Source organism: Nanorana parkeri, unplaced genomic scaffold, assembly GCF_000935625.1.
Source record: "Nanorana parkeri isolate BGI_ZX_2015 unplaced genomic scaffold, ASM93562v1 scaffold151, whole genome shotgun sequence".
Lineage (NCBI taxonomy): Eukaryota > Metazoa > Chordata > Amphibia > Anura > Dicroglossidae > Nanorana > Nanorana parkeri.
Genome location: NW_017306419.1, coordinates 1,923,020 through 1,943,842, shown reverse-complemented (window position 1 = coordinate 1,943,842; position 20,823 = coordinate 1,923,020). Strand labels below are relative to the sequence as shown.

Here is a 20,823-nt window from a genome sequence, read left to right as displayed (position 1 = left end):
ATTAGTTCCAGAGGCAAGTAAAAAAAACAAAAAAAAAACAACAACACACAGAACTAGTTGCACTGCAGAGCTGAAATGGACCTTGAAGCTGTTGGATGCAGCTGTCATCACATTCTTATAATACAGCTATTAAAAAGGACGTCGGTGTAAACAAAACCTATAGGAAGGATCTCATAAATGTTGTCTCCACCTCCTCAGACTAGCCTTCTGTCAATGTGTTTGCTGTCTAAAAGGAGGCCAGCTAATCTGCCTACATCAAGGATGTTCTCTCAGTAACATGATAATCAGCTGTTCTGAGCACAGTAAATGGCTTGGTTCTCATGTTTATGAAAGAACCTCAAACAGATTGGACACCCCCTCCATTTCAGCCTTCTGTGGAAATTTCAGCATGGATGCCATCCTGTGAAGGGATGGGGGGGAGAGATAATAAACTGCTCTTCTGTCTAGGACAACATAAAACTTTTACTTTTTCCAATGGTTTTCTAAACCTTTTAAGTGTCATATAAAAAGAGCATTTATATAGTCAACCTCTTTTCTAGTTTTGAATTGAGCAGGGAACACACTCCAGCATTGCAAGACTCTGACAGCTTCCCACCTGACTCCCCGAGGCATGATAGCAATTGCAGTTTCACTACAGCTAGAGTGTCGAGGTTTTCTACCCCTGGGTTAGAATGTCAGTCCAGTTATTGCTGCCACCATTGAGGAGATTCTCACTCTCTGTCCCAAAGTACAGTAGTCACCAGGTCAGAAATGATTGGGAAATCCAAACTTTTACAACTGTGTGCTGTAGTGATGTAGCAGGTGTCGGGAGAACCCACATCGGGGGAGACGTTATCTGAAACAACTGAAGCACTGGATAGTAGCGGTGCCTGAAGGTCTTTGGGAGATCAAAGACCTAACACATTGTCCCCGCACAAAGGTAAGTATAAATCTTCTTTTCCAGGTGGATTTTTTACACAACAGAAACATTTATTTATAAAAAAAGGTTTTTATAAAGCGTCGACAATTTACGCAGCACTTTACATATTGTATATTCACATCAGACCCTCAAGGAGTTTACAGTCTAAGCTCCCTATCACACATGCATACATACACATACTGGGGCCAAGTAACCTATCAGCATATCATTGGAGTGTGGGAGGAAACACACGAAGCACAGGAGAACATGCAAACTTCATGCAGATAGTGTCCTGGTTGGAATGCAAACCAAAGACCCCAGAGCTGCAAGGCAGGAGTGCTAACCACTAAGCCACTGTGCTGCCACCGTGGTCGCTTTAACTGGAAAATGTACAATTTACATACAACTTCAGCTGCCTCTAGTATGTGTTAACCAGAGAAGGTGACCACACAGCAGCGCTTCAAAATGTTTTCAATGCTGCATAATGTGCCCAGTGGATGCACGATCCTAAAAAGTGTAAGATTACTAGATTGTAAGCTCTCACGAGCAGGGCCCTCCTATCTCCTGTACTGAAATTTCATTGTTAACTGTATTGTCTCCCTCAGTTGTGTAAAGCGCTGCGCAAACTGTTGGCACTATACCCTACGTTTGTAGGCAAATTAGCTATAATTTCGCGCTGAAGTTGCTAGAGGGCCAGACCATTATAAATAGGGAAGCAGGTTGTTTACCACGACAGTAGAAGTGATTTTTTTCTGAAGATATGGGTAAACAACGCGATTTAACAGCCTTTGAACGTGGGATGCTTGTTGGCGCTCGGAGCCATGGAGCGAGTATCAGCAAAACAGCAGAATTCAATGTTCAAGAGCAGCTGTTGTTAAAGTGTTTAAAGACTGGACTGTCAGCCAAAAATCTGGGTCTGAATGTGCGAATTGTCAATGTTAGGGCAGAACGGAGAGTGGCAAGACTGGTACAAGACAACAGAAGGGCAGTTACTGCAGATCTTAATCAGGGATCCTCTCAAATTATCTCTGAACGCACGGTTCGCCGTACACTGCATCGTATGGGATATGGAAGCCGAAGGCATGTTCGAACACCTTTGCTGTCTGCAGTTAACAAGATAAAACGTCTCCAATTCGCACAGGAACACAAGGATTGGACAGTCGAGCATTGGAAAAAAGTAATGTGGTCCGATGAATCACGTTTCCAGTTGCATCATGCAGATGGCAGAGTGAGAATTTGGCGGGAACAGCATGAAAGCATGCACCCCACATGCATGAGTACAACCCTTCAAGCTGGTGGGGGCAGTGTTATGGTTTGGGGCATGTTTTCCTGGCATGATTTGGGCCCTTTAATTCATGTGGAACAACGTCTGAATAGCACAACATACCAAAGTATCGTTGCTGATCAAGTTCATCCTATCATGTTGATGGCGTATCCCAATGGAGATGGCTTCTTCCAACAAGACAATGCGCCATGCCACGGTGCTCGTATTGTGCAGGAGTGGTTTCAAGAACATGAGGGAGACTTTACCTTGCTTAGGTGGCCCTCACAATCACCAGATCTCAATCCAATTGAGCATTTGTGGGACGAAGTTGAAAGAGCCATCAGGCAGCTGGTTCCACAACCATCAAATCTCACAGAACTGGACAGTGCAATTCATCAGGCATGGTGTCAGATTCCTCGCATCACCTTTCAACATCTCATGGAGTCAATGCAAAGAAGAATCGCCGCAGTATTGAAGGCAAAAAGTGGCCCAACAAAGTACTGATGGGGTGGTCATAATAATCTGGCCACTCAGTGTATAAAGCCGGTATAATAATAATAATAGTGCACTTATCCTGTAAATGTAATCTTGTGGCCCTCAGTTCTATTAGACTTAACAAACCTTTATATACATTTCTGATTGTTATTACTCTTTATCCATGCCCAAAGAAAGGCTGCAAAGCATTTAAAGGGTATCTATGGTCAAAAACTAAAATGTAATTTGGATTTTGATATTGAATTTCCATAAGTTCTTTCCCACTCCTAATGACCGTATCCATCTAGAAGTTTGTAAAGACTTACTCGTTGAAGATGCCCATAGGATGGACTGTACTCCTCAATGCACTGACATAATTTCACTCAGCCCGGTGAATATGCAATTAACGTCTCAATAATGTAATATTATCATTGCTTGCTGGAAGCAATGCATGATGGGATATGTAGTCTTGAGAAATCGAGATTGCATCACATCAAGCAGTAGGGAAAGAGATACAAAGCACACCGGAAATCCAGGAAGTTGTGGAATTTGATGGTCAGACAGAAGGCAGCACTTACTACATAAAAGGGATTGTTTCAAGCAAGTTTCGATTGCATTTTTAAAAACAACTCTAGTATGTATTCCTATTACCATGCTGCTGTTATAATAGGATAGTGTATGCTGGGACTTTACAACTCTAAGTGTTAGACCACCCAAACATGTTGTTTAGTTTGAGATGGAGTCTACTGGGCTGAAATAACTGCAGGTTTCTTATATCCATCGGGCACACTAATGGTGACATCTCTCTGGCCTATTTCCGGTTTCTAATCTGTTCTAATGACATTAGATTTTTGGGTGTTCCTCCTCCTGTATCCTGCGTGTAATCTAACAAATACAAATTGCAGCAGGGAGAGAGCGGTACATCCCCCTGTGATGGCTGCAACACTTTTGCAGACCTGGGATCATAAGAGCAAATGCCTTATTCCTCTCCTATGATGTTAAAATGGGTTCATACTCAGACTCTCCACTGAACTGTGCACCCTACATTAAGGAAGTGTGACACCATCATTTGGCCTATCATAGCTGTGGCAGTTGGGTAGAGCTGGGAATCCTGCTATGGACATCTCACCACTATCATTTACAAGGAGCCAGCACATTATTCACCAAGCAACTGCACAAATCTGAATTTCAGGTTCTGGAAATGCTGGCCCTCCATGTACTAAGAACCCAATACAGCAGTGTGTAATTACCTTTGTCTTCTTCTTCATTTTCCTTTTCTCTTTTTGTTTCTTCAGGTATTTTTCCCATGGAGTTAGAAAATCATTGCCCTCCAGTTTGTTTTTAACCATCTGTTCAGCACTTTCCTTGAGGCCTAGGGAAAAGCGGAAGCCAAATGTTAGCTTAGAGCCATAATAAACAAGTAAAATGCCAGTTCCTTCACTAACAAACACTGCCACCTACTGATTGTAACACTCCGTGGATAAGGTATCACTGCTGAGTAGCCAGGTAGCCAAGAGTGAAACAAGAAGCAAATTCCAGACAAACACATGTTCCTTCCCCAGCCTGTGACTGGACAATTAAGAAGAAGCAGCATAGTGATCATCTCATCCCTCGGTCACTCTGCTCTCTCCTCCCGTTAGCAAATGGCAAGCTCTGCCGTAGTAGAGCTTGCAGGAGGCTCATACCAAATCAAATTCAGTTACATAAACTGCTTGCATTTAAAAAATGAATGTAATAATGTATTATTGAATAAAGAGCTGTGTTAATTTGTGTCTTTTATATCGGTCTTGAGTTAGGGGAGCAGTCACGTTTTGTTGTATATAGGGTGATAATATAGGCAAACGAATTAGAAACATATAATATCCCATACCCGATTGTTACTATGGCTTTCTTTACACTTTCCCTGCACAATGAATTTAACAGTGAATCTGCCAGACATTTTAAACAGAAGGAAGGACAGTGTCAGCACCAATACAGGCCTGATTGGAGGATCTACAGCCGAGGAATACACAAATAAGATACATTTTGTTACTAGGATATGTAAATGCATTTTTAGTGTCACTTTAATGATTGGGCTTACGTCACAAGCTCAACATTTCATCTTTAGGCCAGGTGCACACCATTTTCTGGACCAGATCTGGAACGCAGTGCAATTTTGTTATTTTTGAAATGGGATTTCAGGTGCATTCCAGTGCGTTTGCATGCGATTGTATGCGTTCCAGACCAGACAAAATGAGACATGCAGTATTTCTTTTGTCTGGTCCGGAACAGACTGTGCTGATGGGGACAGAGCCCAGAAATACCATAGGGATACATTGGGATGTTTTTTGGTCCGGGAACAAACTGTTCTGGTCTGGACATGATCCGGACATGGTGTGAACAAGCCCCAAAGTGTAATATACAGTTGAAATACATATCCGTTTCACCTGCCAAAGACTTTTCATTTCTTTCTATTCTGTCCTGTCCTAAGATTTACACACCCCTGACAAACTGCACACCCAGCTTGCTGACCGGACTTTTCTCTGCTGCAGTTACACAACACAGCACAACACTTCCTTCTCTAAGGTCATTGCCAATGTATTTCCTCCTTGGCATTGTGTTAACACACACCTGAATGCTCCAGACCAGCAAACTGCTAAGGCCTCGTTCACACCAGACACAGCGTGTTCCGGCCCGATTCTGACCAGAACGCACTGCGGCCGGCTCACTATGTTGTGGGACAGTAGGGGGCGTGGCGTGCGATCGGCCGCACGGGAACGCAGACCACATTATGCCTGCGGTCCGGTCAAAATGCTGCAAGCATTATTTTGATCGGACCAGACTGCAGGAATAATGTGCCCTGCGTTCCCACGTGGCCGATCACATTGCGGCCAGAGGGTTCACTTCACTGGACCGCAATGCCCCCTCCTGCCCCACAACATATTGAGCTGGCCGCAATGAGATGCAGTGCGTTCCGGCCTGAATCGGGCCGGAACGCACTGTGTCCGGTGTGAACGAGGCCTAGAAGGGCATTTGATTAGCAGCACCTAGCTTCTGCTTGGCCTCTTAAAGGAGAACTATGAGGTGAGTGCTTTTCACTCACCTCATAGTTCTAGCCGACCTGTGACAATGAGACTGTCACAGGTGGGCTCAGTAGATCGGGAGGTGAGCGAACACATACCGGCATTCGCTCACCTCTCGATCCTGTCACGGCTCTTTGCCGTGACAGGGGAGGGGCTGGATTCCCCCCTCCCCGCTCCAATCCTCCAGCGCTGACTGGCGGAACGGACGGGGGAGGTACAGCTGTATCTGCCTCTAGATAGGCAGAGCCAGCTGTCAGTCACGCAGCTGGGCGGATCCCGGCACAATTGTCGGGATCCGCTTCAGCTGCGGCGTCTCAGTATACCGCGAGCTACAGCTCGCGGTATACTGAGTCTAGGGTGACGGGAGGACGCTAGTTTGTGTCCTCCCGTTACCCTAAGGAGAACTATGGGGAAAAGACTTAACCCCATAGTTCTGCTTTAATTCCTATGGAAGCAGTAAAGCTGGCCATACACATAGATTTTCTTGCAGATTTTCTATGGTCAGATGGCAAAAGTGTAACAGATTCCTCCATCTACGCTAAACTTAGTGAATGGAGGAATCTCCTACTGGGCCAAGCTTCAGTATCTTACTAGTCGGCCCCGCTGGCTCTCAAAATACCCAAACAGTGCCTGTATCTAATAAGATTGTTCAGGTATTTTGACAGCCAGCGGGGCCAACTAGCAAGATACTGAAGCTTGGCCCAGTGGGAGATTCCTCCATCCACACAGTTAAGTGTAGATGGAGGAATCTGTTGCACTTTTTCCATCTGACCATAGAAAGTCTGCAGATAATCTATAGGTGTATTCTACATCTTTTAGCTGCCGCTGACTGACAGTCAATAGACATACTACACAAAGCAGCGCAGCAAAATGATGTTTTAGCACAAAAAAAGCATATTGGTCCAATGGGTTAAACAACCCTAAAAATCAAAGCAAATGGAAAAACGCACCTATACTGACCTTAGGACAGAAGTCAACACTAAAATATACAGAGAAGTGGCTGTTATGGGGAAACATCTCCATTTTACCTACAAGGCCCTACATGAACTTCAGCAAGCACAGAAAGTTCCAACAACCAGCATTAAACTAATACCATCATCAGCTCTGATATGAGAGTGGTTTCTATGATTTATTATTATAATTGTAACTTGGAATGGTTTATGGGTCATTTAATAGGAATACACATTTCCTTTGCATCTGGTATCTTAAAAAAACAATAAAAATCACCATGACATAAATCAGAATTATTTTTGCTATCTGTGTTGCAATATCAGCCTAAATAGCCTTTGAAAAAAAATCACCGGGATCATGTATTTAATTGCACGATCTTTCGCAATGCCTCATTTAGCATCAGAGCTGGGAACATATAGCACCAGGCAAGGAAAATAAATTATACTCTGATTACCTGTTACAGACAGGGAAGCTGGATGGAGCCAAGCACTAAATTTAGTGTTAATGAACCAGTTCTTGTAACTAATGCTTGGTCCCTTTAGCCAAAACAAGGTAACGGGTCTGGAAAGTAACAGTACACCTTTATGTAATGAATAGGTATAAAGAATTATTATAAAACCAGTTACAGGCCTGAGCAATTCAAACTGAGCAAATCATAAAAAGTACACATAAAACAGAGACTACCGTCACTACAAATTCCAAAACTAACAGCAGATGCAGAGGAATACGCAGACCACAGTTTGTGCAAACATCTTCTGTAAAGGTCTAAACAGTTGTGCCTCCTTCCATCTCTTAGGGCCCATTCTGTGTGGTGCCCCGGCACAGTGCCGAAGCTCTGATCCCAGAGCACAGTGGTATGCAAGACGGTTTTACTGCGTCACATCCTGCTGCATTGAAAGAAAGTAAGGCAACGTGGTGGTGTTAATGCACACCATCCGTGACAAGGTAAATTGACTTGTCTTGCGTTGGGGCTGTACTGGAAACAACGGCCATCGCAGCTCCAATGCAGATGGTGAATTGACTCTTAAAGGAGAACTATGGGTTCAGTGTTTTTCCCCATAGTTCTCCTTGGGGTAACGGGAGGACACAAACTAGCGCCCTCCCGTTACCCTAAGCTCAGTATACCGCGAGCCTGCCGCACCTGGAGCGGATCCCGACTTAGATGACGGGATCCGCCCAGCTGCGTGAGTGACAGCTGGCTCTGCCTATCTAGAGGCAGAGCCAGCTGTACCCGCCCCCTCCCCCGTCCGTTCCGCCAGTCAGCGCTGGCAGATCGGAGCGGGGAGAGGGGAATCCAGCCCCTCCCCCTGTCATGCCAGAGAGCCGTGACAGGATCGAGAGTTGAGGGAACCCGGTATGTGTTCCCTCACCTCCCGATCTACTGAGCCGACCTGTGACAATCTTATTGTCACAGGTCGGCTTAGAACTATGAGGTGAGTGGAAATCACTCATGTCATAGTTCTCCTTTAAACCTCCATATTGACCCTTTAGAGTAGAGGAACACCCAAGCTGAATGACATTTGGTTTGCTACAACACTGTTTATCTGAAACAATCGCAATTTTTCAAGAACATTAATTTCTACCTTTTTTTTTTTTTTATATACTTTGTTGCACCTCAGTGCTACTGATCTCCTGTAACCACCTAATGTTTACATACATGTACTACAGCAATCGCAGCATGGCATTTCTCATGACTGGTTTTCCTGATGATGATAGCAGTGGCCCACACCTGGCATGTGTGTTGAAATAGCCACTTGTCTTCAATGGTAGCCTGTGATAATGCAGGAGACAAAATGTTGTCACCCTAGAACAGGAAGTGCCTGCACAGGGAATCACATGGTCGGTGCCTCAGGTATTTTAACAAAAGTTGCAGACTTAACAATAGTGAAAATACCTTTTGAAATTACCTTAACATATTATAAGGAGAAATGGCCTTCCACTAGTTAAAAGTGCTCCTCCGGCAAAGTCCTACACACTTAGCCTGCCAGTGAAATCCATGTAATGTTGCCTCTTGTGATGGTGTGGCAATGACGCTTCATTGCTCCTGAATTCAGAGCAGAGTTGCCACTCATGTAGGCTGGGCCTGCTTGCCCTACATTGACATGAGAATTTATTGCAGGGGGCATGATTATCCACACCGTAACTGCTGATTCACAAGCATGTAGCTCGTCAGTCAACACCTGACCACAAATAATCCTGCCATCTGCTTTCTGGACTGACAGCATTGCCTCTGTCGCCGAAACCCTCCACCTGTGAGCTGCAGTGTCTGGGAGGGGAGCATGTGAGACACAGATGGAGCAATGGCTTAGTTAGGAAAGCTAACAGAAGTTTTTTCTTTGTTTACTTTAGGAGGCTTGTGCATGGCATAATAAATGGAGTAAGTGCTTGCTTAATCTTTCATACAGGAGCCTTTAGTTGAACCTTAAATGAGAATTTAGTGACTGGGTTTACATATACTTTAATAAGATGGATGGTCCCACTGATCAACAGAAAAGCAAGGGACGTTGGTTAGCAGCTGTGTGCATTAGAATGCCATGACTGAGAAATAAAAGCAAGAATTTGGTGTCTGTGCTGACCCAACTCAAAAATCACAAGAAACCAGTGGGAGACCTGAATTATTTTTGCTCCACTCCCCCCCATCCCCTCGATGAAGGACACCTCAGACAAGCTAAGGTGAAAAAGTGACCATAAACAGTATACATTTTTCTATAAGCATAGGACAATAGTATAGGGAACCAATAAACAGTGGTCTAGGAAGATGTTTCTATTTAAGTCTATGGCTATTTACCACAGTAGCAGCACATTAAGGGGTCAGACAAGGAGTTGAAGGTTGTAAAGCCACACAAAGGGCAGGTCGTGGCTGATTTGGAGAGTAGCTGGAGTATGGGGGTGATCCCATAACTGTTTAGGAGGGGCTTGGAAATCTGAATGAATGCACTTTGCATGCTTATTCTTTACATTTTCTTTGCAGTAGCTCCCTTTTATCGTAGCTGACTATAATAAAGATGCTGTTGTGGTCCTGTGACCCTGACTTGCCTTCTGCATGAGTACATCCACAATACATTAGCAGCAATCCAGAAGACATGACAGGAGATCAAAGGACAAACTTTGTCTCTACAACCACTGATTAAGAATAACTTGCATTATGGTAATTCAAATCCAAAAACAGCTTTGCAAGAGAAAATAAGACTATTTTGCACACAAGAGGATTAAATCAAGCAGCACATTTTATCTTGAGAAAGATGCACTTCTGTTGAATTTGACCTGTGACTACGTTCATACTTCAAATGTCGGCTTCAAGAAGTACCTGGGTCTTATCATTTAAGCATTTTAAATGCTTTTGCAGAGTTAACAATAAACTTTACGATTAGGATCTAACTGTTGTAGTCTCCCATTATTGCTTAAGGGTTATTAATACAGGAATGGGTTACACACAGGTTTGCAAGTATGATGTTACCGTTTAAGGCATATCAGAAGACATACAGAAGGTGCATGAGTTCTAATCCAAAGAAATATTCCAATAGTCACCACACCAGTGACTGTGGAGGAGTAAAGTATAGTATATAAAGAAAGAAAACTTTGATCAATCAAATCCCAAGTCCCCAGGGTTGGGTGAGATGGATTTCCCCAAGTAGAAGCTTACAATGATGGGTCACCTGCAACTCATCCAATATACCCAAAAGGCAGATAAAGGAGTTACATGTGTTGGGGAAGCCCGGTGCCATCTCTAAGAACCTGTTATATCTGAACACTAGCCTCTCTGTTATATCTGAGCAGTCCCAAAAGGAGTGGAAGAAACCTGCCCTCAATCCACAGTTCCTAATATAAAGAGCAGTGAGGGCCTAAAGCCTACTTCATGAAGAGCTACTGGTGTGTGGAAGATTTGGTGAAACTTTTTACTTGGGAGGATTGCTAGGAGGAAGCACAAAACTTCATCCAGTCATCCATTGTTTAGTTAAAGTGACATTAAAGTCAGCGGCACATCTGTCACTGTCAGAATACTTAGCTGCAGCAGATGATTCGTCAATCCATGGTGTGGTTTAGTGTGGATGGAGGAATCTGTTGGATCGTTTCTGTTCAGCCTGCAGGCTGTATGAAAAAATTATCTAACAGCGTATGGCAAGCTTAAGTGATGACGCAAAGTATTGTTTTCAAATTAACAGCCGTACAAATGTCCAAATACAACCAGTCAGCTCTTTTATCATTCCTCCGTAAAAAGAAAGCAGTCAATGTACCTGTTCAGTACTCGACTTTCTTACAAACCATATTTTAGCACCCTAGTCATTCACTGCATCACAATCTTTGATGGTAGAGCCTATGCAAATGTGTGAAGAGCTTTCCAAATATCTTAGTAAATCACTGCATAGGATAACAAACATTATCCTGCTCATTATCAGTGTGTGCAAACATCTATTAAGGAAAGCTTGCATTTACTGTGCAAGGTACAGTTATATTAGTACTAAACAATCCACGCCAGAGTGAAGTTATCAATTGCTAAGCAATATATTAATTTCAAGGACAATAGGAAATATTTATTTCTACAATATCCTAAAAAGGAAAATGTTTCATGAATTAAGTCAGAATGTTCTATGTGCCTAGTACCAAAACTAATCTTTTAACAGATGGACAATACTATAGCCAAATGGATCCCACCCGTTACTTCAAATCAACAGAGACTTAATAGCATGTTTGCAGGATATGTAAACGGAACAGTTTTGACTTATTTGCTCGGTCTTATCATATTACTTGGATTTTTTCATTTTACATTTAGCAGCGATGCACAGTGACAGATCAAAGTGCTCGAGGGGACCTTTCATCCCCCCTGCTGGGAGGTATAATTACCAGACCATGACTTAAATCCCCGTCCTTTTATCTGTGCACTAGGAAAAAAGTGATTAAATTAGCATTTCCTGCGCTGTCAACAGTGGGGAAAGGTTTGATCGCGGGCAAAGACGCTATGCAAAGAACAATATAATACAGCTTTGCTTCTCTTGTAACATTTCACAAAGCACAACTCTCAAGGGACATTAAAGTAACTGGAAGGTCTTCTAATAGATTCTAAATATAGACTGAATGTTACAATCACTAGCTAGATGATCTGCACATGCTGTTTAACAACTGGAGATAGCTATTCAAAAGATAAAGCAACATCTACCAAAAAAAGGTAAATTCCCAACACAGTTTGGAAGTACAATGGAGTCTTCCCTGGACCATAGCTCTTGGGCTTTATCAGGAGGGACAACTATAGATTTTTCTTGCAGCAGCACCTGCTGGTCAAATCTGACAAACCATCAAGACCCTTACATACAATGCAACTTATGGAGACACCAGATTTTCTCAGGCCTCATTCTCGCAAGTTATATTAATCAATGGAGAAAAGGAAGTGGGGGGTCCGCTATCATTTACAATAGGGGTTTCAAATTTTCTTGGAAATCCACCATAAAAATATCAGTACACTTGGACTATTAAACTTTACAGTGATATTAAACACTTCTTATTTTTTAATTACACAGAAGAGATCCACTTGTACCTGTGTAGCTTGTTTTCCCCTTCCCATTTAATTTTTTTAAACTTGATATACCGTGGCCCCCTCCCCTCCTGTGACAGACAGCAGGAGTTTTTAAGCTGTTACAAAGTGACTGAAACACCACCACCAGTCTTTTTTTCTGATCTATGAAGATCTTGGAGAATGACTTTCAAGCCACCTATTACTTATTTTTTTTTACTGCTAATAATATGTAAATAGTCCATAGTCTGGCTACAGGTGCACTTTTTTGTACAGTATATATATATTTGTACACACTTTTAGAGTACCTAAGGCAACCCCCCCCCTGCTATTCCAGTCAATAGATATACCCCACCACCACATATAATTGTAGGACCCCATTTAAAGAGCAGCTTAGTTATTTTTCAAAGCCCACAGCAGCAAGATCCCTATAATAGATGTGTGATACGTTTTAAAGCAATTATTTTTACTGCTGGATGTTTGAGGCGTTTGCCCAATAAGAATGGATAAGGGAATTTCATGGATGATGTTCTTTGTATGGACCAGTGTTAGTACCCTTTATAATTTGGCAATCAGTCAAGGACAAATACAAGGGGCATAAACTGGATGGCACCCTAGTCCAAGGCAGCATTTGTTAAAAAAAAATAAAGCCAGGGAATGACAGCTGCCAATGGCAAGATTCCGCAGATGGCAGCTGAATGTAAATACAGCAGGTAATGGGCTAGTGCAATAACCAGCCTGCTGTTGGCCATTTCAAATTGCAATAGCAGGCTGGCTATTGCACCTGCCCACTGCTTGCTGTGCCCAACCCCCGGCATGAAGGAGAGAGCTGGGGGACCCAACCAACTAATCGATAATGAGAATAGTTGACAACTATTCTCATAATCGGTTATTATCAATTATTCGATTAGTTGATTGCAGCCTAGTAAAAAGCAAAAATATTTTAGTCCAGAAACATCACTACAGCCTAAAAATGAAAGAAGTGAGAGCTAGGAACACCAGTGAAGAAATCTTTGTGGCTTGTGGAACCCCTGGGGAACGGAAAGTATATTTTACATAAGATGAGGTTGTGTGATACATTGTGGAAGGAAGGGGCGAGAATCGCATGCTCCTGCATACCTGGGAGGTACCAGGATCTTCACAAGGTGGTTGGGGAAGGAACCCTTCTGTTAATAGTTAGGGTATTATGTATGTGAGATAGGGGCCTTAGATTGTAAGCTCCTTGAGGGCACGGACTGATGTGAATGTGCACTATGTAAAGCGCTGCATAAAAATTGTGGGCACTATTTAAATACCTGAAATAAAATAAACAGAAAAATCATTATCAATGTACAAGGATGTGCATACACTTCCCAGTAAGCAATGCCCTAAGTCTCCATTCTTGTACCATGCACTGCACTAAAAAGACCTTTATCTTTTTCTTGTTGTTAAAAGAATTACCTGGGACCCATTTTACTTCCATTTCCACACCCTTGTCATCCTGATTCTTCTCCTTTTCTTGGATGATCTTGACCAGCTCCCTGTAACGAGCAATCTGCTCCTCATCATCCTTTGGCCCCTTTTTAGATGTCACATCTTCATTCTCTTCATTGTCTAAAAAGGTCAAACACATTTGCAATCTGGTAAAACAATAATCCATTCAGCATAAACCAGCAAAAACAAACACAATGCATGACACCTACATTAAACAGGAACTCCAGGATTTCCAAAAGTTAGCCCTTGCAGTGGGGTAACCCTGCACTGCAATGGTTAACTGCTCGTTTTGGTCTAGGATCGCAAATAAAGAAAATATACCTACCTGATCCTTGATCTCCCCCGACTGCTACACCGATAGACATGAAGTTGCTGAGGGTAACACCACAGCCGGAGCAGAGGGAGAGAGATGTGAGCTCCCTGAGGGAAATCCCTGGCGGTCAGCGGGGTCACCAGAACCAGTGTACCGATTGGAAGATTTCCCATCTATTTCTGTTCCGATGACAGCCCACAAATTGGGATTTTCTTTCACTTTCAGAGATAATGGTCAACAGGACCAATAAATCTCAACAACAGGAGCAAAGCAAATAATAACAACTTGACAGGTGTTTGAAGCCTTCTCCACTTAAAAAAAAAAAAAAGTTTTGGCTTCAGTTTCACTTTAAGACCTCATTCACACACGAATTGGCCAGCGCGTACAGCTCCGTGCTGCGTGCGGAGCCGTACCAATCACACACAGGGGCTGCGTGTGATTAGTACGCAGCTCCCGTCCTTCTCTATGGGGCTACGCGGCCGTACGCCCCCCTGCGCTCACCTCAATTGCAGGTCCGTAGGGGTGCAGGTTTTCTGGCCGGGACGCATACAGGATCCATTCCGTCGGCGTATGAATACGATCACCCGCACCCCTACAGACCTGCAATTGAGGTGAGCGTAGGGGGGCGTACACATGCAGCCCCTGTCCTTCCCGGCAGCTACTTGGTACGGCCCCGCACGCAGCACGGAGCTGTACGTGCAGGCCAATTCGTGTGTGAATGGGGCCTAAAGGAGAACTCCAGGAAATGTTTTTATTAACCCTTGAAGTGGTGCAAGGGTTAAGTGCTCATTGGTGTCTAGGTTAAATGCGATATAGATGCGATGAAGCTGAGGAAGAGTCCAATGCTGCAGTGGAGGAGGAGACAGGCTGCAGGGAGCTCTTTGACAGCTGGCCTGCTCCGAGTTTCAGGCGAGTATATCTTTGTTATTTTTGTCCCTAGACACAAACGATCACTTAACCCTTGTGAGTGTGGGGTTAAGAAGAAGTTTTCCTAGATTTGTTCTTAAACCACTTCTGGGCCGCAATACGTCTATAGACGGCAGCCCGTTAATGTGGTTAGTTCTTGGGAGTTGCTTTTAACAGCCAGCGATGACTGTTAATGTACAAACGATCCGGCGTCTGTACAGCCGCCGGATCGTTTGTACAGTGCGGCGGCGCCCCCCCCCTCCCCCCCCGGCCGCCGTTGTCTTCCCCGGGCACCGCTGTCCCCGTGCGGTGCCCGGGAGCGGCTCAGCGGGTCTCCCCGCAGTGATCGGAGAGATTCAGCGGCTTCCAGCCGCTGATCTCTCCTCTCATCACTGGACCAGGAAGTGATGTGTATTACATCACTTCCGGTGTCACTGTACACAGTCTCCCGCTCTTAGAGCCAGGAGATGAAGCTGGGGAAACATATCTCTGCTTCCTCAGCTTCATTGGGGTCCCTAGGTGACATTAGGGGTCTGAAAGACCCCTGATGTCTCCATAAAGAGGACCTGTCACACCCTATCTGATATTACAGAGGGGGCTTATTAGCTCCCTCTGTAATAGCAATAGGGTTAGTGTAAAAAAAAAAAAAAAAAAAAAAAGGTTTTAAAATTAAAAAAATGAAAAAAAAAAAAAAAAAAAAAGTGTTTCAAAGTTATAAAAATGAAAGTAACATAAAAGAAAAATGTAAAAAAAAATGTTGTAAGTCCCCCGCCCCCCAGGTGCACGCACATACACACGCAAACACGCGTAGGTGCGCCTACGTGCTAAAATGACAATTGCACTACAAATGTTACATATCGCTGCGAACGTCAGAGTGAGAGCAATAATTCTAGCGCTGTCAATCACTGTTAGCACTAAACTGATGAGCGGTAAAAGCGTTTAAAAATGTTCCCTATGGGAAATTTTGGGTATTGACCTTTTGTTGCGGCTTCACGGGCGAACGCAATTTTAAGGCTTGACATGTTTGGTATCTATTTACGCGGGATGACCCCGTCCTTTATATTTTACCAAAAAATTGGGCATTATATTATGTTTCTGTGCGCTAAATTTTTATTTAGTTTATTTTTTCCTAAAAATACTGGTTTGATAAACATTTGCGCAAAAACCGTGTGACGTAAAAAATTGCAACTAGCATTTTTTTATTCTACAGGGCCTCTGCTTTCAGAACATATATAATTGTTTGGGGGGTTGAAGCTGCTTTCTAGCCAAAAATTTATATTTGATCATGTGTGCGAAAATAGTAAGAAAATGCCCCGGACAGCAAGTGGTAGAAGGAAACCTGTGCCAGAAGAAGTATGATGACCTCCTCCTGAAAGTGCTTATTGGATTGATTTCTTTAACTTCAATACTTCCCGAGTCACTGACTGGAATCAACCATGTCAACCTTGTGAAATCAGAAGAAAATCAAAACTCGTTACTGCATACTTGATTTGGGTCAGTGACTAACAATAGTATGAAGAATTTGAATACGTTACAGGTAACTAGCATTTTCAATAGCCCTCCTATTTTCTAAATACAGGTTTCACTGGCTACACCTCTGCAGGAGGTCTTTTAACATAAGTATGGGTGGATTCAATTAACCAACCTGCCGAGAGTTCCTCTTCCTCGTCTTCACTGGAAGATGCTAAATATGCCTGAAAATCCATGTCGAGGATCTCATTTTTTTTGAACGGTCTGTTTAAACTCATGACCCTTTCCTGATCAGTCTCATCCCAAGTCAGCTCTACCTGAAGAAAAAAAAACCACATATGACTAACAAAAAAAAGTGACCACTTATAATAAAAAACCCAAAAGTCTTTCAAAATAGTACATATTTGGCTCAGTGCAGCACTGGGGTCCTTGGATCGAGTCTTGGTCAGGACACTATCTACATGGTGTCTGCATGGGTTACACTCCAAATACATGCCGATAGGTTAATTGGCTCCTGTCTAAATTGGTCTTAGTATGTGTCTGCATGTGAGCTAGGGACCTTAGATTGTAAGCTCTTTGAAGGCAGGGACTGATCTGAATGAATGGGGTGTAAAACTGCAAATTGACAGCGCTATATAAAAACCTCTAGTAAATAATAAATATTAGGGTTAAAAATAAAAGTAATTGTTGTTGCCCCTTATAACTGGCTGATTCAGTGCCATAAACCCTAATCATCATTTTTATACTGCCCATGCCTGTACACTGGAAAATGTGTTGATAGCAGGGACGGAGAGGTAGATAGGTATGTATTTTCATTCTATATAAAATAAGGCATACTGAAAATCCATATAGATGTGTATGCTCTTCTCCCATCCATATGGTGAGCTTGCCAAGATACATTCCCATTTAAAACAATGTCTTCTTTCAAGGGCAAAAACACAGCTTTGGGTTAAGCTTCACAGGTTATGCTGCCAAAGCCCAATGCTGGGCTAAGGTTGTCTTTGTGGACCCAGGCCTAATTTGCTTCTTGGCTTACACCAGGCTCTATATGTACATGAAGTGCAGTGAGGTGCCCTCATATCAGAGAGAGGTCATAAAACAAAACAAAAAAAACCCAAGTGATTTCTCCATACCTTGGACGTTGCATTGGCTGCAGAGGTAAAGAGCTTGGGTTTGTAGGCAGAAATATCCATATCCACAGCTGAGTCCTTGGGTTCATCATCAAACTGTTCATCATCAGGAATAAACCTGTCAAGTGCAGCAAAGACCAGAGACTCACATATTGGTTTGCACATGCAATATAGACTGAATTGTAATATATGTAAAGTGCATTGACGCATAGCACAACAATGATTGTAGTCAGATCTGATGAGAGAGAAATTCTGATTGGATGCTATGTGCTACCAAGCTTTCCACAGTCATTACAGCGTGCATTAGGTCATCAAATATAAGGCACTACGCACAAATGAGTTAATGTAACAACATCATGCAAAGAGATACGGTGTGTAGTTCCTTTATAGTAAGCAATTGGCTGCTATTGATAGTTGTACTTCACAAGAATAGTTTTCCAGACACAAGATCTGCTGATAATAGCCAAGTATCATGTTTAACAACAGCAACAGAACTAGGGATGAATTAAAGCACACTTAAAAGGAGAACTATGAGATGAGTGCTTTTCACTCATCCTCATAGTTCTAGCCGACCTGTGACAATGAGACTGTCACAGGTCGGCTCAGTAGATTGGGAGGTGAGCAAACACATACCGGCGCTCGCTCACTTCTCGATCCTGTCACTGCAGAGAGCCGTGACAGGGGAGTGACCGGATTCCTCCCTCCAGCTGTGGGGAAAAGCCCTAACCCCATAGTTCTCCTTTAATGCCTTTGTTCATGCCTGAGTTGGCTCTATATTATGGTAAAATGCTTTAAAGTGACACTAAACTCAGAAATGAAATCTTAACAATCCATTCAGGTACTGAAACTATTAACAAGACTGCACGGTATTTCCGCATCATTCAGCAGTAGATCCTAAAATCATCTCTGAATTGGTGCTGACACTGTCCTTCCTTCTGGAGGGTGGCTACTTTGGTTTCCCATGGTCTCTGTGTGTGTTGTAAAGTAGTCACCGCTCCAAGCTCGCTCCCATGATGGACTACATTCTCAATATAAATTAGAAAAGGTAATGCAAGATTGTAGTCCATCATGGGAATGAGCTTGGAGTGGTGGCCACTTTACAACAAACACATGGACCATGGGGAAAAAAGTAGAAGGAAGGAAGGACAGTGTCAGCATCAATTCAGATATGATTTGAGGATCTACAGCCGAGTGATACACAAATAAGATACATTTTTTGTTAATAGTTTAGGTACTTGAATGGATTTTTAAGATTTAACGCTTGGCTTTAGTGTCACTTATATACTGCCATTTTAGGTGTTATGGGCTTTACACTTACACGCATGGCCTATTAAAGACAATGGATTTCAGATTGTCATTGCATAGGGCCTGCATTGAACAATGCAGCCCAATGCCCTAAAGCTGGTCATACACCTCTAGATTTTTGGCAGATTTTCTATGGTCAGATGGAAAAAGTGCAACAGATTCCTCCATCTACGCTAAACTATGTGGATGAAGTAATCTTCCGCTGAGCCAAGCTTCAGTATCTTGCTAGTCGGCCCCGCTGGCTCTCAAAACACCTAAACAATGCCTGCATCCAATCAGATTGTTCAGGTGTTTTGAGAGCCAGCGACTAGCAAGATAGTGAAGCTTGGCCCAGTGGGAGATTCCTCCATCCACACAGTTTAGCGCAGATGGAGGAATCTATTGCACTTTTTCCATCTGACCATAGAAAATCTGCAGATAATCTATAGGTGTTTGGCCAGCTTTAGGCTTCTTGTTCTGAACAGAATGTAGCCAGGTAGGCGTGGCTTAGTCCAAAACGCCGGGTAGCCAGACTCCTAGTAACAAAGTCAAAATACATCAAAGGGGCACACTAAAGATGTTTTTCTGCCTAATAAAAGGTAACAGCAAACACTATGTTACAGTACTTTTCATTTTCAGTTGAGGCTACCTAAAGCCACGGGATGGCAGACATGTGTAAGAGACCATCTATGTGTAATAAGTGAAAATGAGAATGCTTGTCTACTGAAGCGTTTGCACACTACTGCACATTTTGGTACCAGTTTCGCTAAGGGTGAAATGATAATATTCTTTGTATGTATCCACCCCGTCCTCATCCATCTTAAAGAGGAGCGGCGCTGGATCGCTGAGTCTGCACAGTCTCTGTAGTTGCATTGAAAAGTTGAATTTGTGATTTAGTAATAAATAGCCAGAATACACAGGTGAAATGCAGTGGGCTACAGATTTAGTAATAACCTCATAACTACATTCTTAGGTCATTTTCTGCTTAGCATGTATGGTTGGAGTTCATCTTTAGGAAAACTGTAGCACTACACACAGTCCAAGGAAATTAAAATGATCACAAAATGTTCACACATTGTTCTAGGATATGAATATATGAATATAGGATATGAATGCTGATGAAAGCTATTTTATCATTGTATTTTACCTGAGATCCACAAAGGAGCAGCTACTTTCAAACTCCATACCATCACAATCCTCGTAAATTTTATTGGCTGTCTCTGGGGTGTCGCATTCTACCACTGCATAGAAGTACTTCAGCCGCTTGAATTGATATTCCCGCAGTTTCTCCTTATAAATGCTGAAAAGAGCAAACATAACAGACCAGCATTCTACTTAGCTTGTGGTACTCCTGAATACAAATGAAGACAACTTTATTTTTAATGCCACTGACAGCAGTAAAATTACATAGCACCATAAATAATACAGCCATACCCCATTTCTGGCAGACACATTCTTACAAATGTGAGTTAAAGGAATCTTCTACTGAGAAACATATGGGGACTGTCATTGCTGACCTTGTAAATATACTAGTTGCCTGGCTGTCACATTAGTCTCCAAGGATTAGAAAGTCGGAGTTAAGCCAGAACTCCTGATCTGTGTGCCTGTTCCATGTCAGTAGAACAGAATGTCACCAGCACACCAAACAATGTGGTCAAGTGTCCGTCCTTTATTGACGCATATTGCCACATAGAAGCACCGTTTTGGGGCCGCGCACGGTCCCCTTCATCCGTCACATTGTGTCTGATGAAGGGGACCCTGCACAGCCCTGAAATGTTGCATTTATGTGACAATATTCGTCAATAAAGGAAGAACACTTGACCACGTTGTTTGGTGCGCTGGTGACATTCTGTTCTACTTTTGTTGCCTGCGGTGCCATCCGCTGTCATTACAGCACCCACCTTCAGGGGTTCTTCGGTAAGGATTGTGGCTGGACATCCTAAGCACTTTGCTCCATGTCAGTGCCTCAATGTTCTTAAAACAGAACTCCTCTGCAGCAATGCTATGTCATCCTCATGTCTTATACACTGTGTATAGAATGTGATGTGATGACTCAAGGATCCTTAGACTGCTGCAGTGGGGGGGGGGGGGG

The 20,823-nt window shown here is 43.0% G+C and overlaps 1 protein-coding gene across 1 annotated transcript in view; it reads right to left on the bottom strand.

Annotated features, from left to right (window-relative positions):
- The window catches only part of ESF1 (ESF1 nucleolar pre-rRNA processing protein homolog), a 47,673-nt gene that overhangs the window by 14,969 nt on the left and 11,881 nt on the right, over positions 1-20,823 (bottom strand). Inside the window, exons 5-9 of the mRNA XM_018554269.1 lie at positions 19,879-20,031; positions 17,451-17,565; positions 16,493-16,634; positions 13,596-13,748; positions 3,887-4,008 (exon numbers count right to left, since the gene is read on the bottom strand). Coding sequence (XP_018409771.1) covers positions 3,887-4,008; positions 13,596-13,748; positions 16,493-16,634; positions 17,451-17,565; positions 19,879-20,031 — 685 coding nt within the window. The remainder of the gene's footprint in view (positions 1-3,886; positions 4,009-13,595; positions 13,749-16,492; positions 16,635-17,450; positions 17,566-19,878; positions 20,032-20,823) is intronic.